The sequence below is a fragment of the Podarcis cretensis genome (assembly GCF_951804945.1).
Source record: "Podarcis cretensis genome assembly, chromosome: 9".
Classification (NCBI taxonomy): Eukaryota; Metazoa; Chordata; class Lepidosauria; order Squamata; family Lacertidae; genus Podarcis; species Podarcis cretensis.
Window position 1 is genome coordinate 5,812,088 of NC_137178.1, and position 22,719 is coordinate 5,834,806.

The 22,719-nt window shown below is 48.3% G+C and overlaps 1 protein-coding gene across 6 annotated transcripts in view; it reads left to right on the plus strand.

The window, feature by feature from the left end:
- SLC4A11 (solute carrier family 4 member 11) overlaps positions 1-22,719 on the plus strand; it is a 249,849-nt gene that overhangs the window by 212,149 nt on the left and 14,981 nt on the right. For all 6 annotated transcript variants that reach the window (XM_079990778.1, XM_079990781.1, XM_079990776.1 and 3 more), the window contains exons 14-18: positions 1,276-1,492; positions 2,814-2,920; positions 5,702-5,870; positions 10,701-10,874; positions 21,153-21,348. In XM_079990778.1, coding sequence (XP_079846904.1) covers positions 1,276-1,492; positions 2,814-2,920; positions 5,702-5,870; positions 10,701-10,874; positions 21,153-21,348 — 863 coding nt within the window. The remainder of the gene's footprint in view (positions 1-1,275; positions 1,493-2,813; positions 2,921-5,701; positions 5,871-10,700; positions 10,875-21,152; positions 21,349-22,719) is intronic.

Below are 22,719 nucleotides of genomic sequence, written 5' to 3' on the forward strand. Positions count from 1 at the left end.
CACATCTACACTCTTGTCCGCTGCTCATCATCTTTACCCGTTAACTTCATGGTGTCTTAAAAGGGTCTGCAGCTCTTTTAACTCGCTGAAAGGCTGGGCTTGGAGGCATCGTCCTGTTTTGTATACCCTTTCAACCAGTGCATGACATATGTCAGCTTGTTCCCTTCACGACTCTGCCTTCTTTCTGCAAGAACAATCTGTCTCTGGCAGGCAGAAAAATCCTCTCCACCTGACGGAAACCTGGACTTTACATAAACAGTGATTCTAACCAGCACCATATTTTGTGTGGTTTTATGTGTGAGAGAGATGGAGCGTCTTAAAGGTCTCTGAGCGAGCAAGACTAGACACTTCTGGATTTAGGTCAGGCTCCCAATACAAAGCCTTTGAAATATGAGATGACTATCATATTTCACAGACTGGGAGAGTCTGTGGCAGGGAGAATCAGAATCAGAAACTGAAGTGGAGGGGGACAGAGATCAAGAGGCAGAGATGAGTCCAGCTGGTGAAGAATCATGGCTATTTCCTATTCCTGCTGTGACAAGCTCCCCTCCCCACTTGTCTCCCAGGACGGAGAGGCATGAGGAGGGCAGAGGAGAAATTAGGGTCACGCAGGCACAGTCTCAGATTGCTTGGGGGAAAACCCTGGAGAAGAGGGGACTTAGGCAGCTGTGGGGAGGTGGGGAACTTCAGTCTGAGCAACTGCTTCATGGTGGAAAGAGCTGCTGGCGTTGAGTCGCTCTGCTCATTAGGCATGACACCCCTCTGCAGATCCTGCTTTCTGCTAATAAAGACTTAGCTCAGCTTGTTTGGGTGATTCACTGCTGGCTCACTCCTGACAAAGAGCCTAGCATGTAGTTCGACCAAAGATGTCTTCCTTTCCTTGGAAAGAGCAGACAAGGTAATACAGTGGTACCTTGGTTTTTGGATGTCTCCACTGCCGAACGTTTCAGTTTTCGAACGCCAAAAACCTGGAAGAAAATGCTTCCGTTTTTGAACGTGCCTCGGAAGTTTAACGGCTTCCTCTGCGTGTATCTGTTGTTTTTCACAATTTTTTCTATTGAATTAGCAGACCTCGGTTTTCAAACATTTTGGAAGTCGAACGGTCTTCAAAACGGATTATGTTCAAAAACCAAGAAAGATTGTGTGATCCTCTGGAACAAGAAACAAGTTCTCCTCACCCTTGTCCATGTCCCAGCCCCACCTATGAGTGCCACAGGCCTGGCTTCTGTTAAAATGCACTCATTTTTCTTCTCTCTCTCTCCCTCTCTGTTTTAGTTTTTACAAAGTACTACCATTTCCCGAGAGTGCACAGCACACCAATTGATAACACCACCTTCTTCTTGAACATGTCAGCTGAGCGCTCGGTGCTGGGGAACCAGACGGACGCCCCCCCTGCCGCTACGCAGTACGGGCGAGAGACGGCCGTTCTTAGTCTCATGCTGATGCTGGGAACCCTTTGGCTCGGTCACACGCTGTATCAGTTTAAGAAAAGGTACGTCAAAGCTGATGGGGAGCCCTTGGCCCTCGGGGTATTGCTGGCACCCAACTCCCATTGGCCCCAGTCGGCATGACCAGTGATGAGGAATTATGGGAGTTGTAGAGCAGCAAAAAAAAGCAAAAAAAAAAAAAAAAAAGCTGGGACACGGGTGGCGCTGTGGGTTAAACCACAGAGCCTAGGACTTGCCGATCAGAAGGTCGGCGGTTCGAATCCCCGCGACGGGGTGAGCTTCCATTGCTTGGTCCCTGCTCCTGCCCACCTAGCAGTTCGAAAGCACATCAAAGTGCAAGTAGATAAATAGGTACCACTCTGGCGGGAAGGTAAACGGCGTTTCTGTGTGCTGCTCTGGTTCGCCAGAAGCGGCTTAGTCATGCTGGCCACATGATCCAGAAGCTGTACACACTGTGCTCGCTTCGGCAGCACATATACTAAAAACAGAAGCTGTACGCTGGCTTCCTCGGCCAGTAAAGCGAGATGAGCACCGCAACCCCAGAGTCGGTCATGACTGGACCTAATGGTCAGGGGTCCCTTTACTTTTACCTTTAGAGCAGCAAAAATAAAAATAAAAATGGAATAACAAAACCAGACATAGTACCAATATTTGGTGGGTTGCAAACATCTTAGAACCCAGTACGTTAGATTGAAGGGGAAGGCCTGTGGCTCAGTGATAAAATGCTGCTTTGTATGTTGTGAACCGTCCTGAGATCTACAGAAGGACAGTATACAAATTGAATACCTAAATATGCAGAAGTTCGCAAGTTCAATCCTTGGCATCCTCAGGTCTTTTTTAAAAAAATAAAATAAAATCTGTGTTTCAGGTATCTTTAACTTGGCTTATGTGCTATGTGTTGCTTAGTTAATCTGATTTTACTCCTCCCTTCGCTGGAAATATAGATGCAAACTTAGAAATAAAAGCAGTCTAAATTGGTTTATCCATCCTATGTCCATAAAGATTCCCAGGGAGGAAAATTGTTGTTGTTGTTGTTGTTGTTGTTTACTCCTCCCTTCGCTAGAAATATAGATGCAAACTTAGAAATAAAAGCAGTCTAAATTGGTTTATCCATCCTATGTCCATAAAGATTCCCAGGGAGGGAAATTGTTGTTGTTGTTGTTGTTGTTGTTGTTGTTGTTGTTGTTGTTGTTAGCAGTAGCAGCACCACCATGCTCTAACCCACTAAGTTATCCAGCTGGGTCTGCTCTGAGTAGGACCAGTGCTGTATAACCCCCTGCCTTACTACCATTTTAAGCCCTTGAAGTAGAAATGCTGTATTCCTTTGCCCTGACTTGAGTATTTTCTATATATTTATCCTTGCAGCCCTTATTTGCACGCCAGAGTCCGCGAAATCCTGTCCGACTGTGCCTTGCCCATTTCTGTCCTAACCTTTTCCGCCGTGGGGTCTTATTTCTTCAAGGAAATAACAAGTAAGTCTTTGGTCTTCTCGCAGCCGGGAGGTTTTTAGGATCGCAAACATGCCTGAGGAAGGTATAGCTCAGAACTGTGACTCCGAAACCCCAGAGGTTCCCCGCCTGACCCCCCACAACCCAAATAATCACCTCCCAAGTTCACAGTCGTCGTTAATTCATGCGGCGAGCTAATCAGACAAGATGGTATCAGCAGGGTTTGTTTTGTTCCTGCGAGTTATTCCAGCCTGTACTTTAATTTCAGCGTAATTAAAATGCCGCTTTTTTGCATTGTTTATTATTATTATTATTATTAAAGACCTGATCCTCCGTATGGTTCTGGCAAGGGAACAAAAGGTTTGCCTAATTGCCAAAGGCAGGAAGACTTGTCAGCAAACCTACAGATGTTCTGGTCATGGGTTTGACCTGTGAACTTTTCCCTCCGTCCGCCACTTAATATTTTTCCTAATTGAAACGTGCTGATGGCCTGGCACATCTGCTAGGACGATCAGATGCACAAGGAAACCTGAAAAATTATCCAAGGTCCCTCTTGGCCAAGTGGGTCACCTTTTCCACATCAGGAAGGCAGGAATCGCCTGCCCCAGTGATGACGCGCATGGGAAGTGTGAGGAAATGAATGGAAGAGAATTAAGAAAAGTTCCTCTCCCCCCACTCTCACACCCCCCAGGTGAAAATCATTCCATCCATTCGGAACTGGAAAGTGGGCAGCTTTCGGTTGCGTGTGTGCATGCCTGCGCCCTGACTTCCTTAATGACAATTGCTCCCCTGCCACCTGTCAGAAAGCAAACTAATGCGGGGTATTTTGTGGAAATCCCCGTTGCGCAGCTTGCAAAGCAACAGCTTCAGATGCACCTCAGCTGCTGAGATGGGAACTGGCCCAAGTGCTGGAGGGATGAAAGATTTAATTCTGGTGTTTTGCCTGAAGCCGTTGGCCATCTTCTGAGTGCAGCCGCTCTGGTTTCCAGGCGCGCAAACACACAAACGCCATCACACACCCAATAACAACAACAGCTGCCAGCTGTTCTTCCTGCTGTGTACGGAGAACGGGGAAGACTGACCTTGCAATTTCTGGTCCACAGTCTTCTTCAACCTTGGGTTGCCATCGGCTGTTTGACTACGACGCCCATCATCCCTAACTCTCTTAGGCAAAGGGTTGGGGGATGATGGGAGTTGTACTCCAACAACATTTGTAGAACAGCGAACTAGAGGACATGCTTTTTCAAGCCTTGCAGGTCCAGGCTTGCTTTGGCTGTGTAGCTTAAAAGAAGGGGGGAGATGGATATTGTAGGTCCTCGTGGGGTTTAGGGGAGGGTAAGGAAGAATGCCAGAGTCAGTGCCACTGCTAAGGAACTCCAGGGATCACAATTCCATTGGGAGAAGTCTTTTTCAGAGCAAACGGCAATATTCTGCAGCTATATGTCTACTGTAAAATGATAACGGGAACAGCTTCTATTGGGACCGGAGTCCAAATTGCAATGTCCCATGCATTGCACCAAATGTGCATTTTGGGGGCATAATAATAATATTTATACCCAACTCATCTGGCTGGGTTTCCCCCGCCACTCTGGGCGGCTCCCAACAGGATATTAAAAACACGATAAAACATCAAACATTAAAAACTTCCCTAAACATGGCATGGCTGGTGGCCCGAATTTGTGCATGATAGGCAGGTCAAACCACGCTTGGGATTCCAGAATGGTTCGTCCTAAAGGAGAAGGCTTGCACCACCCACCTCCAGTGCAGCAAAACTGAACAAGTGACTTGCAAGGCTGCATTTCACACTACAGAAGTCTGCAGCTAGTTCATTCCTGCCTACTTATCTAAAATTGCCTCCGTCCAACAGGGTTGCATGGACCCTTGGGTCAGATTCTTCCAAAATTACCACTTTCCATCCCCAGCTATATCCAGGTGACCCATTGAATCCTTGCCCCTGGTTGCTCAGGAAGATCAGGGCAGTTTTGCAAGGTCCCGTCCACCATCTTTTTTCAAAATGGTATCCATTGGTTGTGATATCGCAGGAGTGTTCAAATGTATACCAAACACACAACTTTCCAAACAAATATGGTAGATCCATCCTGATTTGTTTGCACAAATTTTGAACTGGTGTGTTACCTCTTTTTATTACCCCAAGAGCAGACTCTTCCGTTGACAGACGGATAACAACTAATTTGCAACTATTACATTTATTGAACATTCGTTCTTCACATTGCATATGACATTGCGCAACATCATTGTTTATCCCACACTTCCCAGTGCATTTTCCTTTTTATCCCAGATTATTTTTATTAATTTTCCAAGTGATTACAAATCAAACCAAATTACTTTAATACAATTTCTTAAAATCAAGTTTCCCTCTCCTGTTGCAAACATATGTCGATCGTTTCCTCCCGTAGAGGCATCATTCCTTATTTAAGGTCCAACTGATCTTTCACTTGTCGTTAGTCCATTCTTGCAGCTGACCACATTTTTTTCTCCTTAGAAAAAAGCGCCTCTATTACATCTTATAAATATAGAATCCATTTCACATGTGTAGCCTTTCATAGACATTGTTGTTTCAGACCTGGGAGAATTAATTACTATCTTCCATTGTTCAGTGCATTGTCCCATCTCTGTCCTTGCTGCAAAAAGGCCTCCCCCTTCCTTTTTCTTTCTGTGGAAATGGGTTTCTTGCACAAGAGTAGCAAGTCCACTTTCTTTCCGCAGCCTAAGTTTGCCTGCAAAACTGTGGCAGTCGGGAAGCAGTTTCTCAAGAAACCTTTGCTGCCTGTTTGTGTCTTTCAGTGTCTAAGTTTAATTACAACCCGTCGGAGAGCTTGTTCGTGTTGGCCCCCCTCCTAGACCTCTCCATTGGCTCCGTTATGAGTGCGATGGGCTTGGGGTTCCTGCTCTCCATGCTTTTCTTCATCGAGCAAAATATAGTGGCATCACTCACAAATGCCCCGGAAAACAGGTATTTTTGTGTGTGTGTCTGTTTTGTGTTCACCTGTTCTGTTATAATTCTTCCACGTTTAAGGTGGCAGTGGGGTGGGGGTAGGGGCAGGGGGCATGCTGGGAGGCCTCACATCAAATTCTGCTTCCTTCACTATGAGGACTAGACATTGGTGGAGCGTCTCCACCCCCATCTTTCAGCCCGGACACTGAGTTCCAGCTCCGAGGGCCTTCTGGTGGTTCCCTTACTACAAGAAGCCAAGTTACAGGGAACCAGGCAGAGGGCCTTCTCGGTGGTGGCACCCGCCCTGTGGAATGCCCTCCCATCAGATGTCAAAGAAATAAACAACTGTATGACTTTTAGAAGACGTCTGAAGGCAGCCCTGTTTAGGGAAGTTTTTAATGTTTGATGTTTTAATGTGTTTTTAATATTCTGTTGGAGGGACATGGGTGGCGTTGGAGATTAAACCACAGAACCTAGGACTTGCCGATCAGAAGGTCGGCAGTTCGAATCCCCGCGACGGGGTGAGCTCCCATTGCTCAGTCCCTGCTCCTGCCAACGTAGCAGTTCGAAAGCACGTCAAAGTGCAAGTAGATAAATAGGTACCGCTCCAGCGGGAAGGTAAACGGCATTTTCATGTGCTGCTCTGGTTCGCCAGAAGCGGCTTAGTCATGCTGGCCACATGACCCGGAAGTTGTATGCCGGCTCCCTTGGCCAGTAAAGCGAGACGAGCGCCGCAACCCCAGAGTCTGTCATGACTGGACCTAATGGTCAGGGGTCCCTTTACCTTTACCTTCAATATTTTGTTGAAAGCCACCCAGAGTGGCTGGGAAAACCCAGCCAGATGGGTGGGGTATAATTAATAAATTATTATTATTATTACAGTGGTGCCCCGCAAGACGAACGCCTCGCAAGACGGAAAACCCGCTAGACGAAAGGGTTTTCCGTTTTGGAGGCGCTTCGCAAAACGAATTTCCCTATGGGCTTGCTTCGCAAGACTAAAATGTTTTGCGAGTTCCTCCGGTTCCCCCCCTTTTTTCCCCCTTTTCCTAAGCCACTAAGCCGCTTATCAGCTGATCCGCTGATAATCCACTTAACAGCTGATCGCTAAAAGCCGCTAAACCGCTAATAGCGCTAATCCGCTAAACTGTCAATGGGCTTGCTTCGCAAGACGAAAAAACCGCTATACGAAGAGCCTCACGGAACGGATTAATTTCGTCTTGCGAGGCACCACTGTATTAGAATTAGAATTCCAGCATCTTTGCATTTATTATAAAGAAATCTCGCTGAATTCTTACTTATTCAGACAACTTATGTCCTACTTAATTACATTTGTCTCTAAGCGGTATATGAGGAATGCAACACAACGGGGCAAGGGGCAGATTTAGTTTACAATCATGGAACTGTAGAGTCGGAAGGGACCCTGAGGATCATCTAGTCCAACCCTCTGCAAGGCAGGAAAATGCTGCTGCCCCATACGGGGATCGAACCTGCAACCTTAGCGTTATCAGCACCACTCTCTAACCAATTGAGCTATCCAAGCTAAGCTGGAAAGAGAGTGAAGAAAAGCAACTAAAGGAAACTCATCAAATCCAATTAAAATGCTCCCTTTTTTATTTTATTTTGCCTCTAAATCCATCCAAAAGTGCACAGTATCTAAGCACAGGTCAATATCTTGGGTTCCAGCTCAGTGGCACAGGCAAATAACGGTTTAGAAATCACACTGAATATGTTGCCTGAGTTACTGCAGATCTGATCTCCAGCACTGATGCTCAGATTTGAAAGACATGTTTCAAATCTGTGCATTGCAGAAATCTGCAAGTTTTTCCAGGCGGTTGCCATAATTCAGCCTTTCCCTGTATGGTGCCTCCCTCCAGGATGCGGGTGTTCATCTGATGATAATAAATAATAATAATAATAATATTTTTTTATTTAAACCCTCCCTTCCCAATTCAAAAACCGGGCTCAGGGCGGCTAACAACAAATTTAAAACACTTAATTGTAAAAGCAGCGTAAAATACAGTATAAAAACATGAATAACAATAAAATTCAAAGTTCAGAAATCAATTTAGGGGAAATCCATCTAATAAGCATTAGATAATCCCCAGGGCTAGCTGGCTGAATTGTTCCTACTTGGGCCAGTGAGGAGGCCAGGGTAGAATTAGCTGTGAGGTCTCAGAGCGGGTAATCTTCATAAAAGGGGAGGGGGAAGGAAGGGAAGGGAAATAAAAGACCAGGCTGAATTCAAATTGAAAGCCAGGCGGAATAGCTCTGTCTTACAGGCCCGACGGAAGGAGGTTAAATCCTGAAGGGCCCTAGTCTCATGGGACAGAGCATTCCACCAGGTCGGAGCCATCACTGAAAAGGCCCTGGTGGAGGATAGTCTGACTTCCTTAGGGCCCGGGACCTCTAAACTATGGTTATTTGTGGACCTTAAGGTCCTCTGCGGGGCAGACCAGGAGAGGCAGTCCTGTAAATACACCTCTCCAGCCCCTACAGTCTGTTTGTGCCTGCGGATTCATCCTGCTCTGGTCCCCCAGATGCCAGGCAGCATTGACCAAAGGCTGTGAATATGAATTAAGAGGCCGGTGTATCCAGAATCCCTTTCAGCCAGAGATAAAGACCAGCACAGAGTCTGGCTGCCAGATCTATCAGGCCAGTGGCCCAACTGGTCCAGGATCTTGTGCTCACAGTGGCCAACTAGATGCTTCCCACCATTCTCTTTGGTCTACAAGGCAGCGCAGCCCTCAAAGGGATCTGCGCCGAGGAGCTGCTCTCCCATGCTGCTGCTGCTGCCGTCATCGTTGCTTCGTTCCCCCGGCGCTTGTGTCCCCCTCTGAGCCGCCCGGCAGGCGGGTGAGCTGAAAGTAGGCCAAGAAATGGAACGTGCTCTTGGTTTTATCTAGCGGAGAGCCCTGATTTATGCACAGGCTCTGCAGCGCTTGAGAATTCCCTTTGATGTTTCTGAGCTAACTAGAACCAAGCAGAGCGTCAGATGCCGGCTGGTGGGAGACGGCGTTATTTTTTCTTCCTCCTCCAATTCAACAGGAGGCTTTCTGAATTTCTGAATTTTTTCTTTCTGTATTGGTTGAGAGAGAGAGATAGATGGTGTCTATGAGCACCAGAATTTGCCAGAATACAAGGCTCTCTCTTTTTGATAATAATACAGTCATACCTCTTATAATAATAATTTATTATTTATACCCCGTCCATCTGGCTGGGTTTTCCCAGCCACTCTGGGCAGCTTCCAACAGAATATTAAAATACAAAACCTATTAAACATTAAAAGCTTCCCTAAACAGGGCTGCCTTCAGATGTCTTCTAAAAGTCTGGTAGTTGTTTTTCTCTTTGACATCTGGTGGGAGGGCATTCCACAGGGCGGGTGCCACTACCAAGAAGGCCCTCTGCCTGGGTCCCTGTAATTTGGCTTCTCGCAGTGAGGGAACCACCAGAAGGCCCTCGGCGCTGGACCTCAGTGTCCGGGCAGAACGATGGGGGTGGAGACGCTCCTTCCATTTTCCTAAATGTAAATAGATGCAGCCTTCACACTCAAACCCTGTCAGTGTTTGTCTTGACATTATAAGCAGCCAGGCAGTCCTTTCTGAGTTTGGTATGGGCTTTGTGTTAAAAGAGATGGTTGGGGCAATAGTATTAAATGCGAACAAGCTCAGAGGTCATTGTGAGCCCAATGCAGACGAGGCCAAGAGCAAGTTTAGCTCAGTTGGTAGAGCATGAGGCTCTTAATCTCAGGGTTGTGGGTTTGAGCCCCATATGGGGCGAAAGTTTCCTAAATTGCAGAGGGTTGGAGTAGACTGTTCCTCGTGGTCCTTTCCAACTCATTGATTCTATTATTAGTAGTAGTATTATTATACCTTGGGTTACATAGGCTTCAGGTTACTTACGCTTCAGGTTATGGACTCCGTTAACCCAGAAATAGTACCTTGGGTTAAGAACTTTGCTTCAGGATGAGAACATAAATCGTGCTCCGGCGGCGCGGCAGCAGCTGGAGGCCCCATTAGCTAAAGTGGTGCTTCAGGTTAAGAACAGTTTCAGGTTAAGAACGGACCTCCGGAACGAATTAAGTACTTACCCCGATGTACCACCGTATTATTATTATTATTATTATTATTATTATTATTACTAAAATGTGTATACTGCCCTATACCCATAAATATCATGGTGGTTCACAACATAAAATTACAATATAAAAAGCACAAAATACATAATAAAAATAAGAAAAGAAACAAACCATTAATCTCCACTTCCACAACACATTTAAAAGGGCATTAGATGTCAAGCAGCCAAAGGCCTATTGGAAGAGGAACTTCTTTGCCTGGCACATAAAGTTGTATAATGAAGGCGGCGCCAGGCGAACTTCCCTGGGGAGAGCATTCCACAGATGGGGAGCCACTGCAGGGAAGGCCCTGCTCTTGTGTTGCCACCCTCCGGACCTCTCGAGGAGGCGGCACACAAAGGAGGGCTTCAGTGGATGATCTTAGGGTCCGGGTAGGTTCACATGGAAAGAGGCAGTCCTTGACGTATTGCAGTCCTGAGCCACTTAAGTCTGTATAGGTCAAAACTTTGAATTGGGCCCAGAAACTAATAGACAGTCAGTGCAGTTGGGCCAGGATTGGTGTAAGATGCTCTAACCGTTTTGCCCCAGTGAGCAAGCTGGCCATTATAGTTTTCTGTGATTCTCTTAAGTCTCTCGTTTCCCAAGTGCATAATGCTCTGTGTGACCCAAGAAGCTTGCTGTGCATTTGGGGGCGGGGCTGTTCTGACTCGGGTCTGCATGCTCCCATCTCCCGGCTAGCATGCATTTACAACTGTACTAACAAGAGTTTATTTCAGGTTAGTGAAGGGAACAGCTTATCACTGGGACCTGCTCCTTGTGGCTCTGATCAACATAGGGCTCTCCATCTTTGGGCTGCCGTGGATCCACGCTGCGTTCCCCCACTCGCCGATGCACGTCCGAGCCCTGGCCTACGTGGAGGAGAGGGTGGAGAACGGGCACATCTACGAGACGTAAGTCGGGGTCAACGTTTGTTTGTTTCTTCGTTTGGAGGCCAGGGCAATTGACAGCGTGTGAAATATAAGATAATGAATTATAAGAAGGTAAAGTTAAAGGGAGCTCTGACCGTTAGGTCCAGTCGTGGCCGACTCTGGGGTTGCGGCGCTCATCTCGCTTTATTGGCCGAGGGAGCCGGTGTACAGCTTCCAGGTCATGTGGCCAGCATGACTAAGCCACTTCTGGCGAACCAGAGCAGCGCATGGAAACGCCGTTTACCTTTCCACCGGAGTGGTACCTATTTATCTACTTGCACTTTGACATGCTTTCGAACTTCTAGGTTGGCAGGAGCAGGGACCGAGCAACGGGAACTCACCCCGGCGCGGGGATTCTAACCGATGACCTTCTGATCGGCAAGCCCTAGGCTCTGTGGTTTAGACCACAGCGCTACCCACATCCCATAATGAATTATAATCAGTGCTTTTTTCTGGGGGGACACAGGGGGACGCGTACCCCTAAACATTCTGTGTTGCCCCGACTGACCAACAGACGAACTGACATGTCAGCTGTTTCCGCAGTAGCAGCGCAGACTGGAGCTCCATCGTTCTCCCCGCCGGTGCCTGGGGAGGGGGGTTTGGGGCGGCCACAGTGGAGGCAAGCGCACTGCGCCTCCTTCTCTTGCCAGGTTGAAGCCAACTGGTGAGCTCTCACCCCTCCTTGCTCAAGCTGAACCCACCGTTGCCGGGGGCCTTTCCGTCCTCTCAGGGCCGCCGCCGCCTTGAGTCCCTCATCTGGGAATTGGGAGGGAGGAAGGGGGAGAGGGGGAGAGAGAGCAGCAAAATGAAAGTACCCCTAAACAATTTTTTAGAAAAAAGCACTGATTATAATAATAAAATGCGACGGTCACCTCCAGGTTTGATTATTGTAATTCGTTCTACGTGGGGCCGCCCTTGAAGCTGACCCAGAAACTCCAGCGGATGCAGAATGCTGTGGCGAGGCTCCTTACGGGGTCCTTACCGCAGGATCACATTCATCCAGTGCTTTACCAGCTGCACTGGCTCCCGGTGGAGTACAGGGTCAGGTTTAAGGTGCTGGTTTTGACCTTTAAAGCCCTATGCGGCCTAGGACCCACGTACCTACGGACTGCCTCTCCTGGTATGTCCCATGGAGGACCTTAAGGTCCACAAATAACAACACTTTGGAGGTCCCAAGTCGTAATGTGTTTAGATTGGTCTCAACTAGGGCCAGGGCCTTTTCAGTACTGGTCCCGACTTGCTGGAAAGCTCTGTCACAAGAGACTAGGGCCCTGTGGGACTTGACATCTTTCCGCAGGGCCTGCAAGGCAGAGCTGTTCCGCCTGGCCTTTGGTTTGGACTCAGTCTGACCCTTATGTTTCCCTCCCCTTATGGTTTTGATCTATGGGCTACTTTTAAAATGAGGCTGCATTTTAAATTGCATTTTAACCTGTATTTTAAATTGGTTTGTTTTTTTTCTATTATGCTTTTATTGTAATTTTAGTGGTGTTAACCACCCTGAGCCTGGCTCTGGCCGGGGAGGGCAGGGTATAAATAAAATTTATTATTATTATTGTTAAAAAATAAGAGCTGCCTGCTGGATCGGGGCCCAGGGCTCACCTAGTCCAGCGTCCTGTTCTCACAGTGGCCAACCAGATGCAGCAAGCTGGATCTGAGCACTAGAGCCCTCTTCCTTCCTGCGTTTTCCAGCAACTGGTATTCAGAAGCATTGGTGCCTTCGACTGCGGGGTCAGAGCAGAGCCATCATGGCTGGTAGCCATTGTCTGATCCTCTTTCAAAGCCATCTAAGTTGGTGGACAACTGGAGGAGGGAGTTCCATAGTCCTTGCACTGCATGAAGAAGTCCTTTCTTTGAACCACCCTGAATCTTCAAGCATTCCACATCATTGCGTGCCCCCCAGTTATAGCGTGATGGTGGTGATAATTTACATGCCACCCATCTGACTGTAAAAGTCAAAGTAAAGGACCCCTGGACAGTTAAATCCAGTCAAAGGCGACTCTGGGGTTGCGGCACTCATCTTGCTTTCAGGCCAAGGGAGCCGGCATTTGTCCACAGACAGCTTTCCGGGTCATGTGGCCAGCAGGACTAAAGCGCTTCCGGCGCAACGGGACACCATAACAGAAACCGGAGCTCATGGAAATGCCATTTACCTTCCCACCAGAGCGGTACCTATTTATCTACTTGCACTTTGATGTGCTTTCGAACTGCTAGGTAGGCAGGAGCTGGGACTGAACAACGGGAGCTCACCCCGTCGTGGGGATTCGAACTGCCGACCTTCCAATCAGCAAGTCCAAGAGGCTCAGCGGTTTAGACCACAGCGCCACCTGCATCTGACTGTTGCCCCAGCCACTCTGGGCAGCTTCCAACAAATTAAAAACATCAAGTATTTTTTCAAAAATCCCTCCCCCTTTTTAAGGCTCTTCAGCCACGCAGACCGCCCAGAAGCTTTTCTGATTTCCATGACAGAGGGACGACGCATTGAACTGCAACACAGAATCTCAGCATCGTCCTCTGTGTCCATGATCAGATGAAATCTTTTAATATTATTTTAAGAAATACTATGGCCGCTAGAGGGCGCCCTGCAGTTAGGAACATCTATGTTGGATGCATAGTCTGTTCGTTTTGGTTGGCTGTAAAGAGGGATTCGGCAGGAAGGCTGTGTCGATCAATGGCTATAAAAGTGAGCCTCCGGGTTCAGAGGCAGTCTGGCTCCACTTGTGGACTTCCCTGAGGAATCTGAGATACTACAGCTGTGATCTGATCTAGCAGGGTGCTTTGGGAATAGCAGTAATAGTAGTACAGTCATACATCTTGTTACGTTCGGTTCAGGTTACATTCTTTCAGGATATGTCCCGCGGTGACCCGGAAGTAACTTCCAGGTTTCGCCACATGCGCAGACGCTAAAAATTATGTCACATGCATGCGCAGAAGCGGCAAAGCGCGGCACGCACAGACACAGGTTGCGTTCTGCTCATGTTGTGAACGGGGCTCTGGAATGGATCACGTTCGCAACCAGAGGCACCACTGTAGTAGTAGTAGTAGTAGTAGTAGTAGTAATAATAATAATAAATTTAATAATTTATATCCTGCCTATCTGGCTAGATTTTCCCAGCCACTCTGGGTGGCTCCCAACAGAACATTAAAAACACAAGAAAACATCAAACATTAAAACTTCCCTAAACAGTGGCTGCCTTCAGATGTCTTCTAAAAGTCAAATAGTTGTTTATTTCCTTAACATCTGATGGGAGGGTGTTCCACAGGGTGGGCGCCACCACCCAGAAGGCCCTCTGCCTGGTTCCCTGTAACCTCACTACTCGCAGTGAGGGAACCCCCAGAAGGCCCTCGGAGGTGGACCTCAGTGTCCGGGCTGAACGATGGAGGTGGAGACGCTCCTTCAGGTATAGCCCTCTGGAACTAGTGGGTCTATTTTCTCAAGGGCAGAAGCAAGGCCAGAGGGCCTGGGCTGGGAGACCTGTGGCTCTACATATGTTGTCGGACTGCCAACTCCCAGCCAGTATGGCCCAGTGACCATGGTAAGAAGTTCCCTTATTGACCAACCATCTCAGTATAATCCTCACTGACTTGCAGTGGTTCTGCAGGGGTCTCTCCCAGCCAGCGGTGTGCGGTCAGTGAACTGGGGGAGTAGGCTAATCCCCTAAATGCTCCCTTCCCTCTTGGCGCCTCCTTCCCAAAACCTGAGAAGATTTTGCCCAGCTTAGGGAGGGAGGAGGTGTGATGCTCATATGCACAGTGTCCAGACATCCTGGTGCATCTGCCTCTAGCTGTTCCCCTATGAAAAATTTCACTGCACCCCACTGCTCCAAGATTGAGCTGGGGGCATTCTGAATGCAAAGCAGATGCTCTCATTGGATAGGAGTGGGAGAAGAAACATGACTCAATTCTCGTTTAAAGGTGAACTTCCTGAACCTGCAGCATCTGAAAATTCACAAACCGAAACAGATCTGTCTTTTGACATTCTCGCTTTCCTGAATTTTGCAGTGCGGTTCTCCCAACCTAGTCTTGTGTATGAATACCCATGGGCCAGGGTTAAGCATGCATAAGAATGCCTACGTTATCAAAAGCAAGGCAAAATTTGCTGCACTCGGGGGAATTTGTTTTCCAAAGAATGTGTATTAGGGTATGTTTGCATGAAAGGCTGATGAATTTTCTCAGGGACTTTAAGCAGACAAAGAAAATGGTTGTGGAAATGTGGAGAGCTGAGCTTAATAAGTGAAAAAGACGTTGAGGTTGACAGATTTGATCACCCCTAAAAAGCAGAGACATCACCTTGCCAACAAAGGCCCATATAGTTAAAGCTCTGGTTTTCCCAGTAGTGATGTATGGAAGTGAGAGCTGGACCATAAAGAAGGCTGATCGCCAAAGAATTGATGCTTTTGAATTATGGTGCTGGAGGAGACTCTTGAGAGTCCCATGGACTACAAGAAGATCAAACCTATCCATTCTGAAGGAAATCAGCCCTGAGTTCTCACTGGAAGGACAGATCCTGAAGCTGAGGCCCCAGTACTTTGGCCACCTCATGAGAAGAGAAGACTCCCTGGAAAAGACCCTGATGTTGGGAAAGATGGAGGGCACAAGGAGAAGGGGACAACAAAGGACAAGATGGTTGGACAGTGTTCTCGAAGCTACCAGCATGAGTTTGACCAAACTGCGGGAGGCAGTGGAAGACAGGAGTGCCTGGCGTGCTCTGGTCCAGGGGGTCACGAAGAGTCGGACATGACTAAACAACTAAGCAACAAGCCCTGAGCCACAGCCCTTTCCCCTTTGATAATGAGAGTCATTATCCTGCAATATCTCAGAGGCCACAGCTGTCCCCATTCCTGCTTGTCTAAGCACTGGGGACAGCTTTGCTGACCCAGAGTAAGGCTGTCTTTGCACACTCAGCCCTGCCCAAGAATTATAGAATTGTGGAGTTGGAAGGGACCGCAACGGCCATCTAGTCCAGCCCCCTGCAATGCAGGAATCTCGGCTAAAGAATCCATGACAGATGGCCCTCCAACCTCTGCTTAAGAACCTCCAAGGAAGGAGAGTCCACCACCTTCCGAGGGGGTCTGTTCCACTGTCAAACAGCTCTTACTGTCAGAAAGTTCTTCCTCAGCTTTAGTCGGAATCTCCTTTCTTGTAACTTGGAGCCGTTGGTTCTAGTCCTACGCTCCGGGGCAGGTAGCGGAAGGGCAGCGTAATTAAAATTCGTTTAAACATGGTCTCCAGGAACAGCCTTGTGCCAGTTCTGCTCCTGTGGGATGGTTGCAGCTTTGTAGCACAGTGTGGAGGTTGTGTGCTGTGTCTCTGTACAACAAACCATGTCAATGGACCCGCGCATGGGTGGAAAACAATTCCATCTGCCACTAAACATCCTGTTTCCACACCAGTGCACTTTAGAAGGTTTATATAATAATGGATGTAAAAGGTAAAGGGACCCCTGACCAGTCATGGACGACTCTGGGGTTGTGGCGCTCATCTCGCTTTACTGGCCGAGGGAGCCGGCGTACAGCTTCCGGGTCATGTGGCCAGCATGACTAAGTTGCTTCTGGCGAACCAGAGCAGCGCACGGAAACGCCATTTACCTTTCTGCCACAGTTGTACCTATTTATCTACTTGTACTTTGACGTGCTTTCAAACTGCTAGGTTGGCAGGAGCAGGGACCGAGCAACGGGAGCTCACCCCGTCGCGGGGATTCGAACCGCCGACCTTCTGATCGGCAAGTCCTAGGCTCTGTGGTTTAACCCGCAGCGCCACCTGCGTCCCAAGATAAGCTTACTGCTTAGATTAGACTAGTAGTTCACAGACACACACACTCAGCCAGTGATGCATGTAGCTGGTGGGTGTTACGATACCTCCTGGGCACTTGGAGCATATTTTCCAGATTCTGCTCCCTTTCCCCCAGCCCCCCCCCAAGCTTCTGCTAGGCATGTGGAATCATAGCAAATGTCTTCATATGTGCAGGATCCAGGTACATATTGTTCTGTTTGTCTGTGTGGGAATCCTGTAGGCTCAGATTATAGGAGCAAAACAAAAGAAAAACATTATCGCTGCTTGGCAAAAGCTTTTCCCCCCCAGCCCCCCTCCCACTCCCTTCTGCTGGCTTAACCTTGAGACCCCGAACAATTTTACAAATGCTTCCCAAACATGCTCAAGCTTGGACTGAAGCAAGCATGCAGGGCAGTGATCTGCAGCTGGTCCGCAAGTCACCGATAACTCCTCTGATGGCAGCCTTGCTTGTCTGAATGTGACACAGAATGCGAGAGGCTGTGGTGGTAGAGGGGGACTATGGGATCATCCAGAATTCCGTTTGTCCTGCCATTTTCCCTGGGGAAACCCGCTGTTTGCAGCTGAAATGAAGCAAACGTCGATCAGGTTTTCTCTGGATTGCTGTTTTCCTTGATTTAGCACCAAAGAGCAGGTTTTCTGGGGAAAGCAGTAGGGCAAAGGGGACACGGCACAGACCCATGCCTCAAAAGTGTGGGGAAAATGCTTGCAGCTGTGCTTTCTAGGCATAGGGCAAGCGGGAGTATGGGGAAGCCCTGTCTTATGCTAGCGGGTCATTTCATGTCATTTCAACAAGGTCATGACCCCCTCCATCTCAGATTTTGATGAAACTTAGTGTACACCCTTCCCTTGTGGTTGGAAGAACCCCCTTTAAATTTCTCCCCTCTATCTCAAACAGTTTTAATTTTATAACACTTAGAAGTTTTGTTAAGTATCTTGTGCCAAGGGTCAGACAACACAGATTTAACGGAACTTCAATGTGCTATAAAACTAAAACCCTAAAACTTTATATCCTGCCCATCTGGCTGGGCTTCCCCAGCCACTCTGGGCGGCTTCCAACAAAACACTAAAATACAGTAACCTATTAAACATTAAAAGCTTCCCTAAACAGGGCTGCCTTCAGATGTCTTCTAAAAGTCAGATAGTTGTTTGTCTCTTTGACATCTGGTGGGAGGGCGTTCCAGAGGGCGGGCGCCACTACCGAGAAGGCCCTCTGCCTGGTTCCCTGTAATTTGGCTTCTCGCAGTGAGGGAACCGCCAGAAGGCCCTCGGCGCTGGACCTCAGCGTCCGGGCAGAATGATGGGGGTGGAGACGCTCCTTCAGGTATACTGGACTGAGACCATTTAGGGCTTTAAAGGTCAGCACCAACACTTTGAATTGTGCTCGGAAATGTACTGGGAGCCAGTGTAAGTCTTTCAGGACCAGTGTTATATGGTCTCAGCGGCTGCCCCCAGTCACCAGTCTAGCTGTCACATTCTGGATTAGTTGTAGTTTCCGGGTCACCTTCAAAGGTAGCCGCATATAGAGCGCATTGCAGTAGTCCAAGCGGGAGATAACCAGAGCATGCACCACTCTGGCGAGACAGTCCGCGGGCAGGTAGGGTCTCAGCCTGTGTACCAGGTGGAGCTGGTAGACAGCCGCCCTGGACACAGAATTAACCTGTGCCTCCATGGACAGCTGTGAGTCCAGAATGACTCCCAGGCTGCGCACCTGGTGCTTCAGGGGCACAGTTACCCCATTCAGGACCAAGGAGTCCTCCACACCTGCCCGCCTCCTGTCCCCCTGTCTTGTCAGGATTCAGTCTCAATCTGTTAGCCACCATCCATCCTCCAACCGCCTCCCGCGTTAATATGATGTGGAATGACCCTTGCACCTCTCAACCCCAGGGATCCCTGATTAAGGGGTCTGTGGCTGAGACCCTGGCAAAGACCTGCCTGAGATACTGCAGGTCTGTATGTGACACCCTCTGCTGATGCTGCTTAAAAACTCTTGACGTTCTCCCTGGCTGAGAACATGCTCTATAAACGTCTTGCCCAATTTGCCGCTGGCCGGACCTGGAGTTTGCAAGAGGGATGCTTGCCGCATGTGAGCTCACTTTAAATTCCAAAAAGGTTGCCCTCAACTTGCTATTTGATCTTGGGAGTTTTGCCAGTGTTATCTCCCATAATCCACATCAGGGCTGAAGTTCCTAATCTCCCCATAGTCATTACACTTTGCGCAGCTTCATTTGGCGCTATAAACAGGATTATCCTTGAGGTTCATCAGAACTCCTGGCCCCCTCGCGGTGATGGGTTTTCTGTTTCTGCTGAGATGCCCTTCGATTTCTTTTTCGCTTTCCTTTGGTTATTTGGATGCCACGAAAACGAAGGAAATCAATGCCCTCCTCTGAGATCTGATAGTTGCGGCTTGGAAAGGATCAAAAGGCAGGAAAGGGGGATTTGAACCGTTCGAAGAGATTTTGTGTAGTGTGCCGCAAAGGCTATATTAGTTTTAAGCTCTGAATGTGGGAACGAGAATAAGAGAATCGCTGGAGCTGTGTGTGCTCATTGCTAAAGAAAACACATTAATTGTGCGTCTAGAGAAGCAGGGTTCCTGGCCCGTATAAATTATGCACTTTCAACAAATCCTGTCACTTGCTAGCCACACATCCCTGAATACCAGAAAGCCCATTTAACTTTGGAGGTTTCTTCAGACGTTGCACAAATAAGAAGTCTGCATTTTCCATTGATAAAGACTAGAAACTTGATTTTTTAAAAAAAATCAAGGTATTTTCAGGATGCTGAATTTTCCCCCCTTACTGCAACTCCAGATCCCAACCTTGCACAGCACCCTTCAATTTCCATAGAATTATGGGTGAACATAAAAAGCTCCGTTGACGCCTTTTCAGACCCCTGGTTTTTCTATTCTCTATTGTTTCTACTTCCTTTGGCATTGCAGAATTCCAGGTCAGGGACTAAGTCCTGTTCCTGAGGCATGGCACATCCAAGGCACTCACTATATAGCAAAACAAAAAGTAGGTCAATGCCCCAGGTGTGGTCCAGAATCCCGACTCTAGTATGACGTGTGGGACTCGTTCACACATGCATGCAGAAAAGCTTGCTTCTTCTGCTTACCCAAGAGCTCAGCTGCTTGCATGTGAATCAACGGGAGATAGCTCAGTGAGCTAGAGTGCGGTGCTGATAACACCAGGGTTGCAGGTTCGATTCCCGTATGGGACAGCTGCAGATTCCTGCATTACAGCGGTTTGGACTGGATGATCTTCAGGGTCCCTTCCGACTCTACAATTCTGATTCTGTGACTCCTGCTAAGTACCAATTGCAGCGGAATAGCGGGATCGATGCAACATTCAGTCTGCGGTGGTTGATCTTCGATGGCTCCTCCTCTCGTGTAAATCATCTCTCGGTACCCAGCCATCAAGTGTGCCCGGGGTCTTTGTGGTTCTTTGTTGTTATTTGCTGGTATTTAATTTTACTGTTCACTATTAGATTCTAATGGACCGTTGAATTTTGCTTTATTTGATAGAAGTTGTTTATTTTAAAGTTGTTGTGACGTTTTGTATTGGATCAGATTGTAATTATTAACGTTTGACATTTTATTATGTTATTATATGTGTTGGAAGCCGCCCAGAGCAGCTGGGGCAACCCAGCCACACCCAGCCAGATGGGCGGGGTATAAATAAAAAAATAATACAGTGGTACCTTGGTTTTCAAACGTAATCCGTTCTGGAAGACCGTTTGACGTACGAAACGTTCGAAAACCGAGGAACAAGGGGAAATCTACAAACTCAGCGGAAGTCGTTCGACTTCAGAGGCATGTTTGAAAACGGAAGCATTCCGGGTTTTTGGCATTTGAAAACTGAAATGTTCGACTTCCAAGACGTTTGAAAACTGAGGTACCACTGTATTACTACTACTACTACTACTACTACTACAGTCATACCTCGGGTTACATACGCTTCAAGTTACATACACTTCAGGTTACAGACTCCGCTAACCCAGAAATATTACCTCGGGTTAAGAACTTTACTTCAGGATGAGAACAGAAATCAGGCGGCAGCGGGAGACCCCATTAGCTAAAGTGGTACCTCAGGTTAAGAACAGCTTCAGGTTAAGAACGGACCTCCAGAAAGAATTAAGTACGTAACCAGAGGTACCACTGTACAGACGCTTCAGGTTGTGTTTTTTCAGGTTACGGGCCCGCCAAAACCCGGAAGGGGTTACTTCTGGGTTTCGGGTTCACACATGCGCAGAAGCGCTAAATCGCACATTGCGCAGAACCACCGGATTGCAACCCACGCATGCGCAGACGCACCACTGCGGGTTGCAAACATGCCTCCTGCTCGGATCCCGTTCGCAGCCCGAGCGTCCACTGTACTACTATTTGCTCTCTCAAATGCTTGCACGCATCCTTGCGGGATGGGCTCTCTTGCTGCTCAGTAACACATCCTGCTTCTCTGCTTCCTCCCTGGCCAGGATCGTGAGCGTGAAGGAGACCCGGCTGACCACCCTGGTAGCCAACTTCCTGGTGGGCCTCTCCCTGCTGCTCCTGCCTTTCCCGCTGCAGCTGATCCCGAAGCCCGTCCTCTACGGCCTGTTCCTCTACATCGCCCTGACCTCCATCGACGGGAACCAGCTCTTTGAGAGGGTCGCCCTCCTGCTGAAAGAGCAGGTAAGCACACCGGGGGGCAGCACGGACTTTGCAAGCTGTGCAGGATAAGGAGTTGAGGCCCCGGTGGATCTGCAGGCCTCTGTTTCCTGAGGAAGCTCATAATCACGAGTTGATTGCTGCAACTTGAAAAACACGGCCGTTAAAGAGCCTCTGATTGCTTTTTATGATCTCCCTCTGCTCCTGCTACCACCGCTGCCGCCTCACGCCCTGTTTGTTGTCTTGGCTCCGCTCCGGCAGCAAAAAACCCTACGGACAAAATGCCGCTGGGACAGTTGCCAGCAAGAACATCCCAGTCATCCGGTCCGGGGGGGAAACAGCAACTTTCACCTCCTGGCACCAGAAGCAGCCTTGGTCTTGCCCTCTGCTTGTGCAACGGCATAGCAGCCACTGTTTAGCCTTTTCGAAATAAAAGGGGCTCCTCCAACACTGCGTGCGGCAGGGGCACCGTTTCCACAGTGAGCGAGACCCTCTCCGCAGGGTGCCGACTCGGATTGAGTGGGCTCCCCCCCCCAAATGCTGAGCCAAAATCCAATAGGAAATGGCTTTTAGCAAGGCTCTTGCTTGCAGTTGCATGTGGTTAGCCCCCAATAATCCCACCGTCTTGTGGAGGAAGGAGAGGTCAGGCCTAAGGCTGAGGTGTATTGACGTGGTAGACTGTTTCAGGTGGAACGTTTTTCTTGGAAATGTGTCAGCTGGGGAGCTTTCCAAAATGCTTCCCTGCACCACCAATGCACACGTGTATGCTCTGTGCAGAAAAATTATTATTATTATTATTATTATTATTATTATTATTAACCTACCCAGACTCTATGTTCATCCTCTGAGTCCCTTCTTCATGTGCCTCCTCCATGAGAGGTCCAGAGGGTGACATCACAAGAACGGAGCCTTTTCTGCCGTGGCTCCCCATCATGCGATGCTCTCCCCAGAGAGGCTCACCTGCCACCTTCATTATACACCATTAGTTGCCAGGTGAAAACGTTGCTCTTTAACCAGCCCTTTGGTTAATTGACATCCAATGCCCTTTTAATATGTGTTTGGTGGTGGTGGTTATTGGGTTGCTTTCATTTTTATTTTGATTATGTGTTTTGTGGTTTTATATTGTGATTTGATCCCGTGAACCACCCTGAGACCTGCAGATATAGGGCTGTCTGGCGCTGTGGGTTAAAGCCTCAGCGCCTAGGGCTTGCCGATCGAAAGGTCGGCGGTTCGAATCCCTGCGGCGGGGTGTGCTCCCGCTGCTCGATCCCAGCGCCTGCCAACCTAGCAGTTCGAAAGCACCTCCGGGTGCAAGTAGATAAATAGGGACCGCTTACCAGCGGGAAGGTAAACGGCGTTTCCGTGTGCGGCTCTGGCTCTGGCCAGAGCAGCGAT